This window comes from Tachypleus tridentatus, chromosome 10, assembly GCF_004210375.1.
Source record: "Tachypleus tridentatus isolate NWPU-2018 chromosome 10, ASM421037v1, whole genome shotgun sequence".
Classification (NCBI taxonomy): domain Eukaryota; kingdom Metazoa; phylum Arthropoda; class Merostomata; order Xiphosura; family Limulidae; genus Tachypleus; species Tachypleus tridentatus.
The window spans coordinates 66004329-66020186 of record NC_134834.1 but is presented as its reverse complement, the minus strand read 5'-3'; the positions used below and the strand labels follow the sequence as shown (position 1 = coordinate 66020186).

The following is a 15858-nucleotide window of genomic DNA, read 5'->3' as shown; positions in this document are numbered from 1 at the left end:
AAAAACTTGTTTTTTAAACTGAGTGCCTGGGTGTATCATCAGTTATTTACGAACTTCCAAAGCTAAAAGTCAGAATTCGATTCCTCACAGTAGACAGAAAGTAAATAGCCGATTGTTTAACCTTGTGTTAAACCAAACAAACAAACCGCCCATTAGTTTAACCTCTTACGATATAGGTGGTGCTGATGATTCATTAATTTTGCACAAAGCTACTGGAAAGATATCTATAGTACCCGTTCATAATTTAAAAAAAAAAGTTTTATCGGTTCTATAAAGAAAAACATTTGTTTATTTTGTATCCAACATTTCACCTGGTTTACCTAATATCATTAGAGGGAAGGCAACTAGTCAATCCCAACACTTGGGTTACTCTAATCGAATAGTGGATTTTGACTGTCATTCTTATAATGCACCCAGGGCTTCAAAGTGCAAAGAGAGAATTTTTATCTTTCTTTATGGCGATAACATGGTACAAATCATGAAACCTAGGATCCACAGTCCAGCACGCCAACTACTAGGCTGCGCCCAGTCCTATAAATAATTTGGTTTGTATACCAGTTCCTTTTGTAGTAAAACACTGTCATCATTTTCGATACATTAATTTTTGTCCATCTTGAGAGTTTTTATATTTTCATTGTTTAATTTTTATTATAATTATAATGTTTTTTGTACTTTAATCTCTTTTACACATCTTTACTTAACTTCATCACTTCTGGTTGTCCACTCTGTACATTGGTCATGTCTATAATATTGTTAAACACAGATCACAGTTCAGTTACAGTTCTTCTTTTTCAGATCCCGATCTCTTAATTTAGCGCCAGGTATGGCCAGGTGGGTTAAGGCGTTTGACTCATAATCTGAGGGTTGCGGGTTCGAATCCCGGTCGCACTAAAGATGCTCGTCCTTTCAGCCGTGGGGTGTTATAATGTCACGGTCAATCCCACTACTCGTTGGTAAAAGAGTAGCCCAAGAGTCGGCGGTGGGTGGTGATGACTAGCTTCCTTCCCTCTAGTCTTACACTGTTAAATTAGGGACAGCTAGCGCAGATAGCCCTCGAATAGCTTTGCGCGAAATGTAAACAAACAATCTTTAATTTAAGATTTTTTTTTAGCTTATTTTGTTCGTTATGTCCAGTATAATGGGAGAAAAAAACAACGATATATTAAACTACTGACTTGTAGATGAAGTTCATTATGATCAGAAAATAAGATAAGAAAACTTAAAAAGCTCTTTTATAAAAAAAAGAGGTTTTACTCGTGAAAAATGTCAGAGTTAAGGCGCTTGCTTTGAAGTAGTTTCTAAAGACTGCAACGAACAAAACGAAATATACTTAATAAGTAAAAAACAAAAACAATAATTTTATTGAATAAAAACTACAACTCAAAATATATGAGCACAAAAACTTGGGCCCATTACATCTACCACGTATTTCACCTGTACCGCAATGTCGTTCTTCAGCCGTCGTCTTACAGATCCTGATCATAAATTTTGTTTGTAGTTAAGCACAGTGCTTATCGGTATACCACCAGAGGGCTGATAATTAATTAAAGCATGAAACTACTATTACAGCTGTGAGGTAATAATAAAAATTACATTTATATCAACTTTATTTCAGATAAATATTAATGTATCAACTCAATGCTGGGTCGAAGGTAAAAAAAAAAGTAGTTTTTCTGTTACATAAAAAAAACATTTCTCAACTATTTCAACCATTGTTTTGAAATACATGCAAGAAGCTATTAAATATTCTATTATTTTCTGTGATAATAATATTTCTTTTTTTCATTTATGCTTTACGTAAGGTAGATTTGATTTAGAGTACATGGAAAACATGTTGATTATTGTCAAATTTCACAGAATCGTGAAAAAGTAGATAATTATAGAGAAAATAAATCTAACAGCTCTACGGGTCTTGAAATATTTTGTTAGTATATCCCATAAGGGTTTCAAATTTATTGCCTCGTTTTTCGCGTAGCGACCAGGTTTTCTAATATTACAGTGACATATATCGGAAAGCTTGAGTACATACGTGTGTGTGAAATAAATTGGATTAGTAACAAAACGATTAACGTTTAGCAAGTTAGCAGGTGTGTGTATGTTATACATAGTACTGACAAAAAATAGTTCCCTTCAAACGACAAGAAAGAAAATTAGATAATAATATATATTTATTTTGGTTATTTAAAACTTCTGAATAACAATACAATTAAAGACCTAGTGTTAGAGGATATCCTATTGAACACATGTACACATACACATAATGAGAGAGAACTGAGAACAATCTAGAACGTAGAAATGCACAAACATGTACACGCACACTCTTCAAGGGATAAATAATTGACTATTACGTATTATGGACACGTAATGGTTATATTGCAGAACTATACAATATACGAAATGTACTCAACTACGTGCGTGATTCTCGCTTTTACATATTAGAGGAATACGACAGTAGAATAATTGACTTTAACGATTACAGGAGTCGCTTCGACAGAGTTCAAGCACGAGGAATACGTAAAGAGACTGGAACATAGAAGCACTGAACCAAGTTTCTTGGATAGAGTTTGAAATATATGTTCCTCTTAACATAATAAATTCACAGCTGAACAATATTTAATTCGTTACTAAGTAACGCTAGGCATCCAAAAGCCAACTATTTATCTCAAACACGGCTCCGATATTGTCAGTGAAACTTTAGGCCCATCCACTGTACTGTATATTACATTATTGTTTTACTTCACTTTATATACATTAGCATATGTTCATTGAACGTGTTCTATTTCTTAACTCCCCAAAATTATATTCTTATGTCGTGGCTTAACATATGCTACTATTTCTGATATTTCAAACTAACATTGAAAAACTACTAAAAATTATAAACTTTCTGAAACGCGCATTCAACAGAAACTGACCACTTTCTAATTCCAGCATAGCTTATCTATATATAAATGTATGTTTAGCAATATATACTGTACAGATAGATACCATATTTAAACTAATTAATCTTCAGTTAAACTTCCAAAACAAGGTTCATGAAAAACTGACAAAATTTATCATGATAAATATATAGGTCACTTACGTTATGCCATATCTGTTGCACCTTTCCAGTGGCATAGTTATATGTCTGCGGACTTATATTGCAAGAAACCGGATTTCGATATTTATAGTTGGCAGAGCAGAAATATCCTTTTGTGTAGCTTTGTGCTTAATAACAAAAAAACGTTTCAGTTAGCTGTATGTCATTAAGTAAAAAAGATAATTTCCAACTTGAACACATCCTTATGATCTGAATGTATGAAGATTTGACGTCGAAAAATACTGCTTCATACATTTCCATTTCCATATAAAGCGACCAATTCTCAGTGGTATCACAGTACCCACGAAATGGTAAAATATATTATGCTGTTAAAAATAATGTCGTTTACTTTCTGATGGTAATAATTTAGTTTCAATCAACATGGTAAAGCACTATTCCCAAGACATTTGTTAAAGAAAACTAAATGGTTACTTTCCACGTTTTGGATATTTATTACAGCTATTAATAATTCGAGTTCAGTAATGAAGGTATCAGAAGATAAAGGTTGAAGAAACGCTATCATACTTCTGTAGATAAACAAGTACAGTTAGCACGTACAGGTACGGTTTATAAGGAAGGCAGGAAAACAACACAAGACATGCAAGATATTTAGAATAGTTATTGAAGAAGGTAAACGGAACACGAATAAAGGAAAACTTTATTTTACATTCTATATTAAGTATACATTTCGTTCTTTACATTTTTATTATTATGACTTCGTTTTAATATTTATATCTTCTTCACGATATTGTTGTTTAGTTTACTGTTATTTTAATATGTTCTATTTTGTACACTATGGTTTTCCTTTATAAGAATTAAATACTTCAACACGGTACTTTAAAGCAGCAATGTCTTGCTTCAGATAACTTACTTTTGACTTACTTATCTTGTGTGCATTTCATCTGTTCTCTTCTTTTCTCATTTACATTTGATAACCCATCAGTGGCTCAGCGGTAAGTCTATAACACCAAAACACAGGTTTTGTTACCCGCGATGGACACAGTACAGGTAGCTGAATGTGTGTATGCACTGACAACAAACAAACGTGTGTAGACGTAGTTTAAAACATTCTTTACACTGCTTTTAAGCCTGACAGAAAGCATATGATCTAAATGCAACACACGTGAACGAAGTTTTATATAACATCTTTCGTAACTCCTTTTATATTCTAGCTATGATAAGGTACAATTAGTTTTATTAAAAAAAATCAATAGCATCCAATTCCAAAACAATAAATAGATAACCAGTAATGTGATGTGTTTGCAGTATCATTGGAGCCTAAAGCATGTTCGTTAACACTTGCTAGTAAGTCGTATGACCACTCATACAAGTCGTACCTTGTGCGGCAATCTCAAAAAGAGTTAATAAATGAATTATCAGATCTTCTATCATCTCGTTAACACTACTTGAAAGTGAACCGCAAGCTGTCCTCATCTTTCTCAAACTAGAGCATTCTGTACACGTTTAATTAATTGTTTTCGGATTCAGTAAGCGTGTTTGATCTTTTGTGAGCTAATCTGTAGCATAGTTGCTGCTCTGAATTATTGGTGAGTTTGGTAAGCTGACGCCTAGCGGTTACATTAAATCTATATAATCTAACAGTAGTCGCCTTACAAATCTTATACAATGGTCTATCCTATCCACGTGTCCAGTCAACAGTATTGATAGTCTAAAGGTCTTGTGGTAACAACGCTTTGTGTAATAACTTAGTTCGCTTCCCCATTTTTTTAGTTAACGTGTTACTAGCTCTGTACGTCATGAAAACAACCCAACGCCTTTGTTTGGCTATAGCATGATATCCCATTTGATTCACTTTGTTTTTAAGAGAGTTTAAGTATTTCTTTATTTATTTCAATAGCCACATTCAGACATTTCCAGAAAACTTAGGATTGCACGAATGACTTAATCTCAAGTTCTGCTTAATAAACCTTTACTGGAAAAATAGTAAACATACAAGTAGTCTCAAGAATGAATTTTTGTCTTGGACCTCATTTTGTGAAGTGAATTCTGGTTAGCGAGAGGAATTTTGTCAATCATCTTATGATATTTTGATTTTAGTGTTGTTGTTTGTCAGATATGTAAACAAATTTTCACCACCTGCCTTTAAACATCTGTTTGAAATGTGACAACAGGGTCGTTTCTGCAAGCTCTTTAAAGATTAATAATTCATCAAACAAATTTATAAGCAAAGCAAAAAAGGCAGATGATGAAATACAAACATGAATTATAAAACTTATATTAGAAGCAAAACTTAAGATATCACAACATTAGACGACTTTTACATCCTGTATAAATAGGAAATAAATTTAGTCACAATTCATTTGACTTTTTTTTGCAAGTACATGTTTGTGTCAGCATGACTACATTTTCAAGAAGTCTAGGCACCTACGTGATACACTCAGTATTGTTTTGTTATAATTTAATTTAAAAATAGAATTAAAATGCTTGGTGTTATTAAAACATTCCATAAAAGTCTACAAGTCATTATCGTTTATCTACGTGATTATTTTTATAGATCAATTTTGTTCAATATTTACTTTGAAATTACTTTGAAATTTACTTTGAAAATACTACACTTTAAGTAAAGAAATAATTTTCACTCTAACTTATATACATGTTTTGCACGTGTAAACCTACAAAACAACATAAGATTTTCTTCATTAAAAGCAATAAAATTTTGGCTGCCTTGAAACGAAGAATTTTGATAAAGAATTGTTCTTGTGTTTATGTCGGAACTTAATATTCGTTATTTCTTCAACTGTAGGAATGAAAAGTATTTTATTTATACTATACTTGTGTTGGCCCTTGAATTCTACTACAGTAGGTGCCTGTGATTTGTTGGTGATAAACTTAATAATGGATGAACAGCACGGACGTCACTAATTTTCAAAATAATGTATATTCGGAACAAGTCAGACCTATATACAATCATTATTTTACACTATAGAGATTATACGTATAAATACTACACATAAAGTTCTCTTCCTTTTGTCAAAAGTCCATTTAGTCCTAATCAATTACTTTTCAGTTGACAAGCCAAACTATATTCTTTTATAACTATCGACAAACTATTAAAATATAGTTCACTTACTTCCTCGTCGAGTTGCTCTTAAATTTGTCTGTTCCTTTTCTTTTTTTGACAAACAGAGAGAGAATTATCAGAAATACAAAGTTCAGCAAGTCTAGGTCAATTAGTTTAGAACTATTTTTAGCGAAATAAACTATTCTTTATAGTTTTTATAACTATAATTATATAAACTATATTATATATAACTAAAACTACCATTATTAGTTTTTCTCCGTTTTTCTCACATTTACCGTTTGGCCTTTCTCTCCAGTTAACTTTACTTTGGCCGAGCTCCTTCTTGTAATTTTACTTTCTCGTCTGCTGTTTTCCGCTTATCTCAAACTATATATATATATATAAATACACATGTATTTTCAACATCAATGGTTTACAAGCACAACTTCAGATATTCGTCTACTTTTAACTTTCTTATAGTAAAAATAGAAAACTAAACACTCATAAAATATTCATTCATAAAATAAACAAAATTAACAGTATCTGAATTAAACACTCTTTCATATCACGACAGTTAGTGATAAACTCAATCACTTGAAATGTGTATAACTATTTTCTGTTAATATTCTCAGTTTCTTACCTTTTTTCTTTTTCACTTTTTTTTTTCATTTAGAGGCTGGTTTGAACACTTTCAACCAAAAACAGGAAATATTTTTAATTCGAGCAATTTCTGACAAAATATTGAAGATGGCAATCGGAATGTCTATTTCCACTACACAAAATAATAATGTAATAATAATAAGAGGAAAAATAACAATAAGGTTATATACCAGAAATTATAATGAACATGTTCGTGTAGTGTAAATATGTTTAATTTTCTAAATTTTTATTTCCATATTCCATATGAATCTTCTTGTTATTAACATAATATAGTGGCCTAAGAACTAATAAATATTTATCTGAGATTTTACTGACAAAGAACGTGAGACGTTTTGCAAGCAAGAGCTGACAACTGAATAGTGATAACAAAAAAATCGTAGTCAATCGAAGCTAAATAAATACTAACTGTCAGTATCATTTATATATATATATATCCAAGATACACCGTTGTTGTCCGACACGGCCAGGTGGTTAAGGCGCTCGACTCGTGATCTGAGGGTCGCGGGTTCGAATCCCCGTTGCACCAAACATGCTCGGTCATTCAACCGTGGAACGCTATAATGTTACAGTCAATTTCACTATTTGTTTATAGAAGAGTAGCCCAAGAGTTCGCAATGGGTGGTGATGACTAGGTTCCTTTCCTCTAGTCTTACATTGCTAAATTAAGGACGGCTAGCACAGATAGCCCTCTTGTAATTTTACGCGAAATTCAAAAAACAAACAAACAAGCATAGATTTACCTACAGTTTCGTTCTAACTCATGTTAAATTCAGTCGAATACAAAGTAAAATAGAAGCAATCTCTTTCATGGTCTGGCAGAATGGGCATTCAATTTAAAGCTTTTATCTGATTTATTTATCTAAGACACAAACACAATATTTATCGGAATTTAATCAATCTAGAACTACACTTTAAACGCAGTTTTAGCTAACTGCCTAACGAATACGGGTAAATACAAAACAAAAGTTCATACAAAACGTTGAATTGAATCACATTAGTTAAAAAGAAACACTTTAAAATAGAAACCCCTATGTTGATTTTATATGCATCTCTTGAGTTAACAGGGCACGTGACAAGGATATACGTAAGTTTATTAAATCAGTATTTGATATTTCAAAATGAGCGGAATTTTATATGATATATGGGCTACATAGCTAGGTAAGAGATCCCTAAGGTTCAGCCATAGCCATCCTTAATTTAGAACTATTGATAAGAGGGAGGAAACCCAATCAGCAGCACTGGCCGTATAATATGCAACTATTATTAACCTAAGGATGGAATTGACTGTCACATTTATAACGCTTTAGCAACTAAATATGTGGAATGGATTCAGCAGTTTTTTCGGCTCGAATTTAGAGCCTTTTGAGATTCAACCATGAACGGTTTTGAATCAAAACTGCTAAGACTCATTTTATAAGTTTCACTTTAGTTAATCAAAGATAAAATTAAAGTATTGTAATTAACTTTAAAATTAGCCCAACGGCAAAAAAATTTATAAGCTTCACTTTAGTTAATCAAAGATAAAATTAAAGTATTGTAATTAACTTTAAAATTAGCCCAACGGCAAAAAATGATTTTACTTGTTTTTCTTAAATTTAACAAGCAAGATAAATATGGACATGTTACATATTCCTCAAAGCATCACGATGTAAAAGCAAGAAAACCTAATTAAAATTACAACCAGGAAATATTAAAACAGAATACTTTAGATTGTACTTGAATTATTACCGGTCTTTTTTTTTGTTCAACAGATTCAGACGCAATGTTGAAATAATTCTGTGCAGATGTTGTGACAAGCATTCCATCCCACAGAGTCCGCTCCCACCACGAAGGCAACTGGAACCACGACGGGAAGTCATGCGATTAAACAATCTGATTCCAAACAACGGGTACATGCTGGCAGTAAAAAGAAATTCTTCAGCTTAATTTTAATAATAAATTAAAACAGTCAATCCTACGACAACCTATGGTTACTGTTGAAACAAACTGATGTATGAGATAAATTAATTTTTGACCTATTGGTACAACTAATTTCAGTTTAAGAAATAGTTGAAAAAGGAAACTAATTTCTATTCATGTTGTTTCTTAAAAAGAAATTTCTCAGACAATTCTTATTATAAGTATAATTAGGCATGTTTTAAAATATTAATAACAATATTGTGTAATCAAAAGATGGTTTATGTATCAATACTTGTTAATAAAAGTGTCAGTGTAAGTAAACGTGAAATGGACATTCAATGAATCAAGATGGCTGACATTTGCAGCTAATATTCGTGCATTTACCTGATATCTCATTCTATTTTCAGAATACTGACCAGTGTCAATAAAGATTAGGAGCTTACATATTAAGAGTTTTCTGTGTTAGATTTTGTGTGAAAATATTTTCTCTTCCGATTTAAATGTTAATAAATTTCGAGCCCTGAACTTAGTCTTCGAAAGTTTATTATAAACATGATTTTATTTATACGTAGTATGATATCAATTTTTATATTTATCACTCTTATTAGCAAAATGAAATCAGAAGATAAAGATAAACAAAATTCCTCAACTCTGGCGCACACTTCTTTTTGATAAGTAAACTGGTGTGTGATAAAACATAAGTTTAAGGTGTGACGTGCTTACTATCACATCATAATATTATTGATATTATGTATTCTTACGTCATGCTGTTGTTTTGTATATGACTAATTTGTTTTTTATAACTTTGCTGTCAGTGTAATTTTTGTGTTTAATAAAATTCGTTGTAATTTTTCTGATGACTTTTTAAAAATGTATATTTTATAAGTGAATTAATCATAACTAAAAAATAGTATACAGGCTTATTTATTAAACTTTATATGTTTGTTAATGTCAGTATACCTCATATACTGCTATAACTAACAAGTTGTTTATTAAAGTTAATTTATTTGCAATCACAAATAATAAATTAATGCTACTTATTAAAATAACCACAGAATTAAGTAAAATTGTTTATTCTTAGACTGCACAATGTAAAACCAGAAATAATTTATTTCAATATCCACAAAAATAATCCACAATAATATTAAAATCATATTAGAAACGAGAGAAAAAAAAACAACATTACTGAAAAGGTTTAGAATATCTTCACTCAAAGAACAATGTAATCATTGTAATACTACTTTCCTATTGCAAGAATGTTATTGAAGACAATTCTGATTATTTTATTTATACTATGACTAATGATTTTTACTAGGAATCTTGAGTGAGTAAATTCTTCCAGCGATTAGCAGTGAGATCTTAAAATATATTCAAATAAACTGCAAAATGTGGCAAAACCTCCACCAAGATAGAACAAGGAATGTCTTATTAGGAGTCTCAAGGTCTTCAAAGTTGTACTAATTACTGAGAATTACGTAGAACACTCTAACCCTATGTCAGTCTCGCGGATAATGTATGTATTTTTGTTTTATTTTAACGTAAGAGCAGTCTGAAGAAATAAGATAACGTTGTTTAGAAAGAAGGTTTATGACAGGCTCATCTAGCACTATAGGACTGTTTGTTAGAAGAAAAAATCATTCTAGAATATTGAATTATCTAATATATTCATTGTGACTTATTTACTATAACTCTTCCCTAGCTTACAATGGTAAAACAAGTATAACTTCACTTGATCTGTAGACATGTCGTTGCTAGTTTGCAATGAAGACACTTGAAAATTAATATCTGTTTAACAAGAGTGAAGTTATTTAATACACTTTATTTCAACTACTATTCAAATACATTTATTTATTAACTCACTGGTGGGCCAGGTGTCTTTGTTCAAAATTCGAAACCTGAAGCACCAATATTCTTATTTCCAAAATCAGGATTTATGTTTTCTCAGATCTGAAAGGGTCAGATTTGACCTGTTTGGTGGACTTGACACTTGTTTGAATGTCACGCAAAGCTACTCGAAGTATATCTGTTCTACGAGGGAAGACCTTACCAACAAATTTTAGGATTAACTATCCCATTTTAAAGACTTGTATCAAATTATTATTATTATTATTATTATTTTAAAAGACCGGTTTAATGTAGCTTGAACAACTGTATGATTGATGTTATGTAAAATGTAAAAAAATCTAAATTCTGGTGTTCATGTTATTTTTTAACAAATGAAAAACTAACTAACTAATGTTTCATTTAACATTTTCATGTTAAGCTGTATTTATGGAATAGTTTCTAAAGTAATCTGCTCTCATTTCTATCCTGTCAGCACTTTTTCACGTAGTATCCATTTTAAGGTATTTCCTGTCACTCTTGTAACGCCCCAAGAACTTAAAGTATGGAGAATAGTTTGTTTGTTTGATTTTGAATTTCGCTCAAAGCTACACGAGGGATATCTGTACTATCCGTCCCTAATTTAGCAGTGTAAGACTAGAGAGAAGGCAGCTAGTCATCATCACCCACCGCCAACTCTTGGGCTATTCGTTTACCAACAAATTAGTGGGATTGACCGTACTTTATAACCGCCCCGCGGATGAAAGGGTGAGAATGTTTTGTGAGACGGGGAGTCGAACCCGTGACTCTCAGAGTACGAGTCGATCGCCGTATCCACCTGACCATGACGGGCCGAGAATAGTTTGTATTATCGCATGGATTTGAGCCAGGGACACCATCTTAGTATTCCGAACTTCTAGAACGCGGCAAACCAACCCCTCTTTTACTACGGTAAAACAGGTATACAAAGTGTAAAATCAATAGCTATAAAAGGATTATTCATTTTGTCGCTCTGTTGAGAACGCTTTCATTCTCTTTTTGTTGGTAATACTCTGCGATAAATATCGTCGCTAAGCAACAAAATTATTACATGATTGTCCATAGGTAAACTATGGTTTTTATGCTGAATGCTCAATATTCACGTTGACTTGTTAAAATGCTTTTTATAATCCTTATGTCTTTGATAACTTCGGTGATATAACAGCAAACTACTTTAATTCGGAACTTTTGTGACATTAAGTTGTAGCTAAAAGCAAAATAAAATTTGCCAAATAGTGTTTCAGCTAAGCTTTACGTTACTTTTATGTATTAAGACTAATGCTTTAATTAGATTACAAATAGGGCTGGTTACAGAGCCTGTGCTTGAAAACGTTTGAAGTGGTGTATAAATGATAATTAAAAAACATTCCTTATTTTGTATTTTAACACGTATAGTATCTACCTGGCAGGCTCCGCATGGCCAGGTGGGTTAAGGCGTTCAACTCGTAATCTGAGGGTCGCGGGTTCAAATTCCCGTCGCACCAAACATGTTTGCTCTTTCGGTCATGGGGCGTTATAATGTACGGCCAATCCAACTATTCGTTGGTAAAAGAGTAGTCTAAGAGTTGGCGGTGGGTGGCGATGACTAGCTGCCTTCCCTTGTCTTACACTGTTAAACTAAGGACGGCTACCGCAGATAGCCCTCGTGTTGCTTTGCGCGAAAATCAAACCAAATCTTTCATACTAGAGAAACAAGGCTAGTTCAAATATTTCTGTAATTAGGACTGCGTTGTAGTGGATTAGCCTCATTGATAAATACAAATTTAATATCTAATTACAAAAGTTTAAGATATTTTAAGTTGGTCTGTATCCTATTATCATCACAAACAATTCATAGATGAGAAACGACACGAGTGTGCAACAAAAAGATCTCCGGCTGTCTAACATGATCTTGACAATGTGATTTCTTTGTTTATAGGTAAAAAATTACTTTTCACAAACCTTTTTCATTCTAATTCTATCAATATTGTAGGTTTCCATGTTAGTCGTTATGCACAGGAGTTCTCAGTTAATATTATCATTACACGTAGAGCACAAAACAGTTATTTCCATACTATAAATGGTACCTTATTTACTGTTTTCACAATCTATAAAGTGAAAGTTTTTTTTTTATGTACAGTGTTAGTAAATGAAGCATCAATAATGCTATCATATGTATAAAGTGGAAACGAGATCTTTTCATAAATTCTATAAACGCTAGCTCGATTAAAATTTCCAGAATGTATATCGTTATAAATTTGCATTACAACTAAAATATTCCGTAGCCTATTTATGAGTAAATATCTACAGATACTTTACAAAGGGCACTTATTGTTTTTGCCCAGCACTACGTTAAATTACAGTGTACCAATATGCTAATTCTAAGAAAATAAATATTATTCACGCAATAGATCTTGTAAATATTGTATTAATGGCCGTTTCTTTTCACGAATGCCATTTTTTCAATAGCTTAAAATTATTTTTATTTTATAAACTTTTCTCAGTATTTTTCAAGAAATAAATATGCCAAGACTGATTCTAAGTTAAATCCTGTGATTTATCCAAGAGAGTGTAAATGAAAGATGATTCGATAAATTTTATAAAACGAACAATAAGAGTTTTGTCTAGAAACAGTTTCTTTAAACTTTTGAAAGACTTATGACTAGATTGTAAAATATTAAAGCCACACAAACACACTCATTCTTTTTGCGACCTGGCATAGGCAGGTGGTTAAGGCATTGGACTCGTAATCCGAAGGTCGCGGGTTCGAATTATCGTCACGCCATACATGCTAACCCGTTCAGCTGTGGGGACGTTATAAATTTACGATCAATCCCATTATTCATTGGTAAAAGAGTAGCCCAAGAGTTGGTGATGGGTGGTGATGACTAACTGCCTCCCCTCTAGTCTTAAACTGCTAAATTAGGGACAGCGAGCACAAAGAGTCCTCTAGTAGTTTTGCGCGAAATTCAAAACAAACCCAACGAACTGATGCTTCTTGTGTGTGTGTTAACAATAAAAAACTCTAAGAAAGCCGTTAAGATCCCAAAAAATTCGGAGCACGTAACGATGAAGTATCTATTTTGTGTTTGTTTTCTGACAGCAAAGCCACATCGGGCTATCTGCTGAGCCCACCGAGGAGAATCGAATCCCTGATTTTAGCGTTGTAAATCCGTAGACATACCGCTGTACTAGGGGGAGGGCAGTATCTATTTTAGTTTTATACTTGTGTACTGTAATACGACATTGCAGTCAATGGATTTCTGAAAGAATCGTTCTTCCAATGTTAATACTGCTGGATGAACGTCGCTACAGTAACAACTCGTAAATAACAATGTGTGATATGTGAACAAAGTTCCAAGTTTTATAGTAGGAACTCTTCGACTTTACAACGCTATGTTCGGGGTTCGATTCCCTTCATTAGACACAGTAGATAGCCCCATGTGCCTTTGCTATAACAAGACATACAACTTCAAATAAAACGCTTTTAGCTACCCGCATATAGGGCATAGATAATATTTTATATTTTAATCGGATCTTATTTGTGCAACTTAGAAAACCTCTACATTGTTATGCTTTAAACAGAAACATTTATTGTTGAACAAAATGTCATGGTACACATTGCTCAACATGTATCTATAAATGCATGTAATGTATACTATTAAACGTGTATTGCGAAATTCCCTTTTATTCACAACATATGTAGAAGATTCTCTAGAGCTAGAATAGAAAATGCACATATTTTTGTAAATACTAGTATTGTTGCTTTTGCTGAAATTGCTTGAAACTCTCTTTTAAAACTTACAAAAGGTAAGCAACGCAACACGAAAAGACAATCTATAGTTTTGGTTTGCAACAATTGGTATACTATATACCTTGGAAACAATAACTTTGATTTATGCTTATTAATTGGTAAACTACAAATACTTGACCAGGGACATGCATAGATTTCGAACATTACAAACTGTATAACTTCAGGGAATTAACTTCGGACGTTAGTGTTTCTACGAAAACATTAGATAACTTTAGGAGGTGAAAAACTCATGTGCGATCAGTGAAAACCTAGCTAGCTACTTGTTAAGTGAACTGTACTGACGTTAACTTAAAATGTTCGTGATGACGAGAAACCTATTTGAAGTAAAAATTATCCAAGGACCTTCTTAGGTCATCTTCATGTTAGCAAAACGTTGTTCTCTGCTTTAATTTGGTGAAAGTGGTAACACCTATATCAGCCGTCCTAAGATACACTTTAACTCGAAACTAATTCTCTCATTGTGAACCGTCGATAAAATATTTAGTTCCAGGCCAGCTAGAGAACTCAGTATCGTTTGCAACTCTGTAAAAGTTTTGTATATAAATAATTGTTCATAATAACTATCTCCAATAACTGTTAGCTTATTAAAATATATTTGTGTTAAATCTGTGTATATCAATCTTTTTGGCAAACATTATAAATGTGATGCATTTCTACATTCATTTAACTTTTAAATCTAAATTAGAGTGGAATTCAGTTTCATGCTATATGAAATTGTAATACGTAACATAAATAAATTGGAGGTTCATCCCAGATAATTTGTAATGGGTAGCAAGAAACACTATGAAATTTAGTTTAACCATTTTTTGCCATCACTGCATGCATTATTTTCAGACAGCCGTATAAAACATCTTTATTTATGCTACTTGCTTCAGCTAATATCTTGTGACGTTAAATGTTCTTTAGTTAGAATAATTTCATAAAATTTAGGAAATCTCTGCTAAACGAGTGACAATGAATAATCAGCAATAACCGTCCATCCGTAAGATTCTTTTGAAAATTTGATCTAGAAACTGCTGATCCAGTTTTCATGGCTTAACCAATACTTATATACCTGCACGTTCTTTTACCTTATATTTTTGCTGCTGTAAATTAGCCGTCGTTAATCCGAATGGCAAAAAAAAAAAAACGTAAAACGGTGTACGTTTACTTTTAGGTAAAGCTATAATAAAAAATGTTAAATAGATAGCTCGGGTGACTTTTTTGAAAGTATGTGTAAAATTTTTTGTCAAATATTAGCGGTTCTTGTTGAATAACTCTGCACATGTAGTTTATATTTACACCATATAAGGTTCCTAATTTTAGGTTATAAAGATCTATCAATGTATTAAATTTAAAAGTATTCATAAAAGTTAAGTATGTTTTTCTATCAAATAATATTTCCACACTTTTAGTGTGAAAAAACACACACACCAAGAAACTCGATTAAAAGTGAAGGTGTTATATCTCAGGTATTTCTAAATAGATTGTCTTGAAATACAGTATGTGAAGTAAGAATGCAATATAGCAGATCCACCAATAATACATGTTATTTTAGAGTACCACAGT

General features: G+C 32.2%; 1 protein-coding gene across 1 annotated transcript in view; it reads left to right on the top strand.

Moving 5' to 3' along the window:
• Positions 1-9461, top strand: part of LOC143228093 (tachykinin-like peptides receptor 86C) — a 77565-nt gene extending 68104 nt beyond the window's left edge. Inside the window, exon 5 of the mRNA XM_076459420.1 lies at positions 8510-9461. Within this exon, the coding sequence (XP_076315535.1) occupies positions 8510-8684 (175 nt within the window). The 3' untranslated portion in view covers positions 8685-9461. The remainder of the gene's footprint in view (positions 1-8509) is intronic.
• The last annotated feature ends 6397 nt before the right edge of the window (positions 9462-15858 follow it).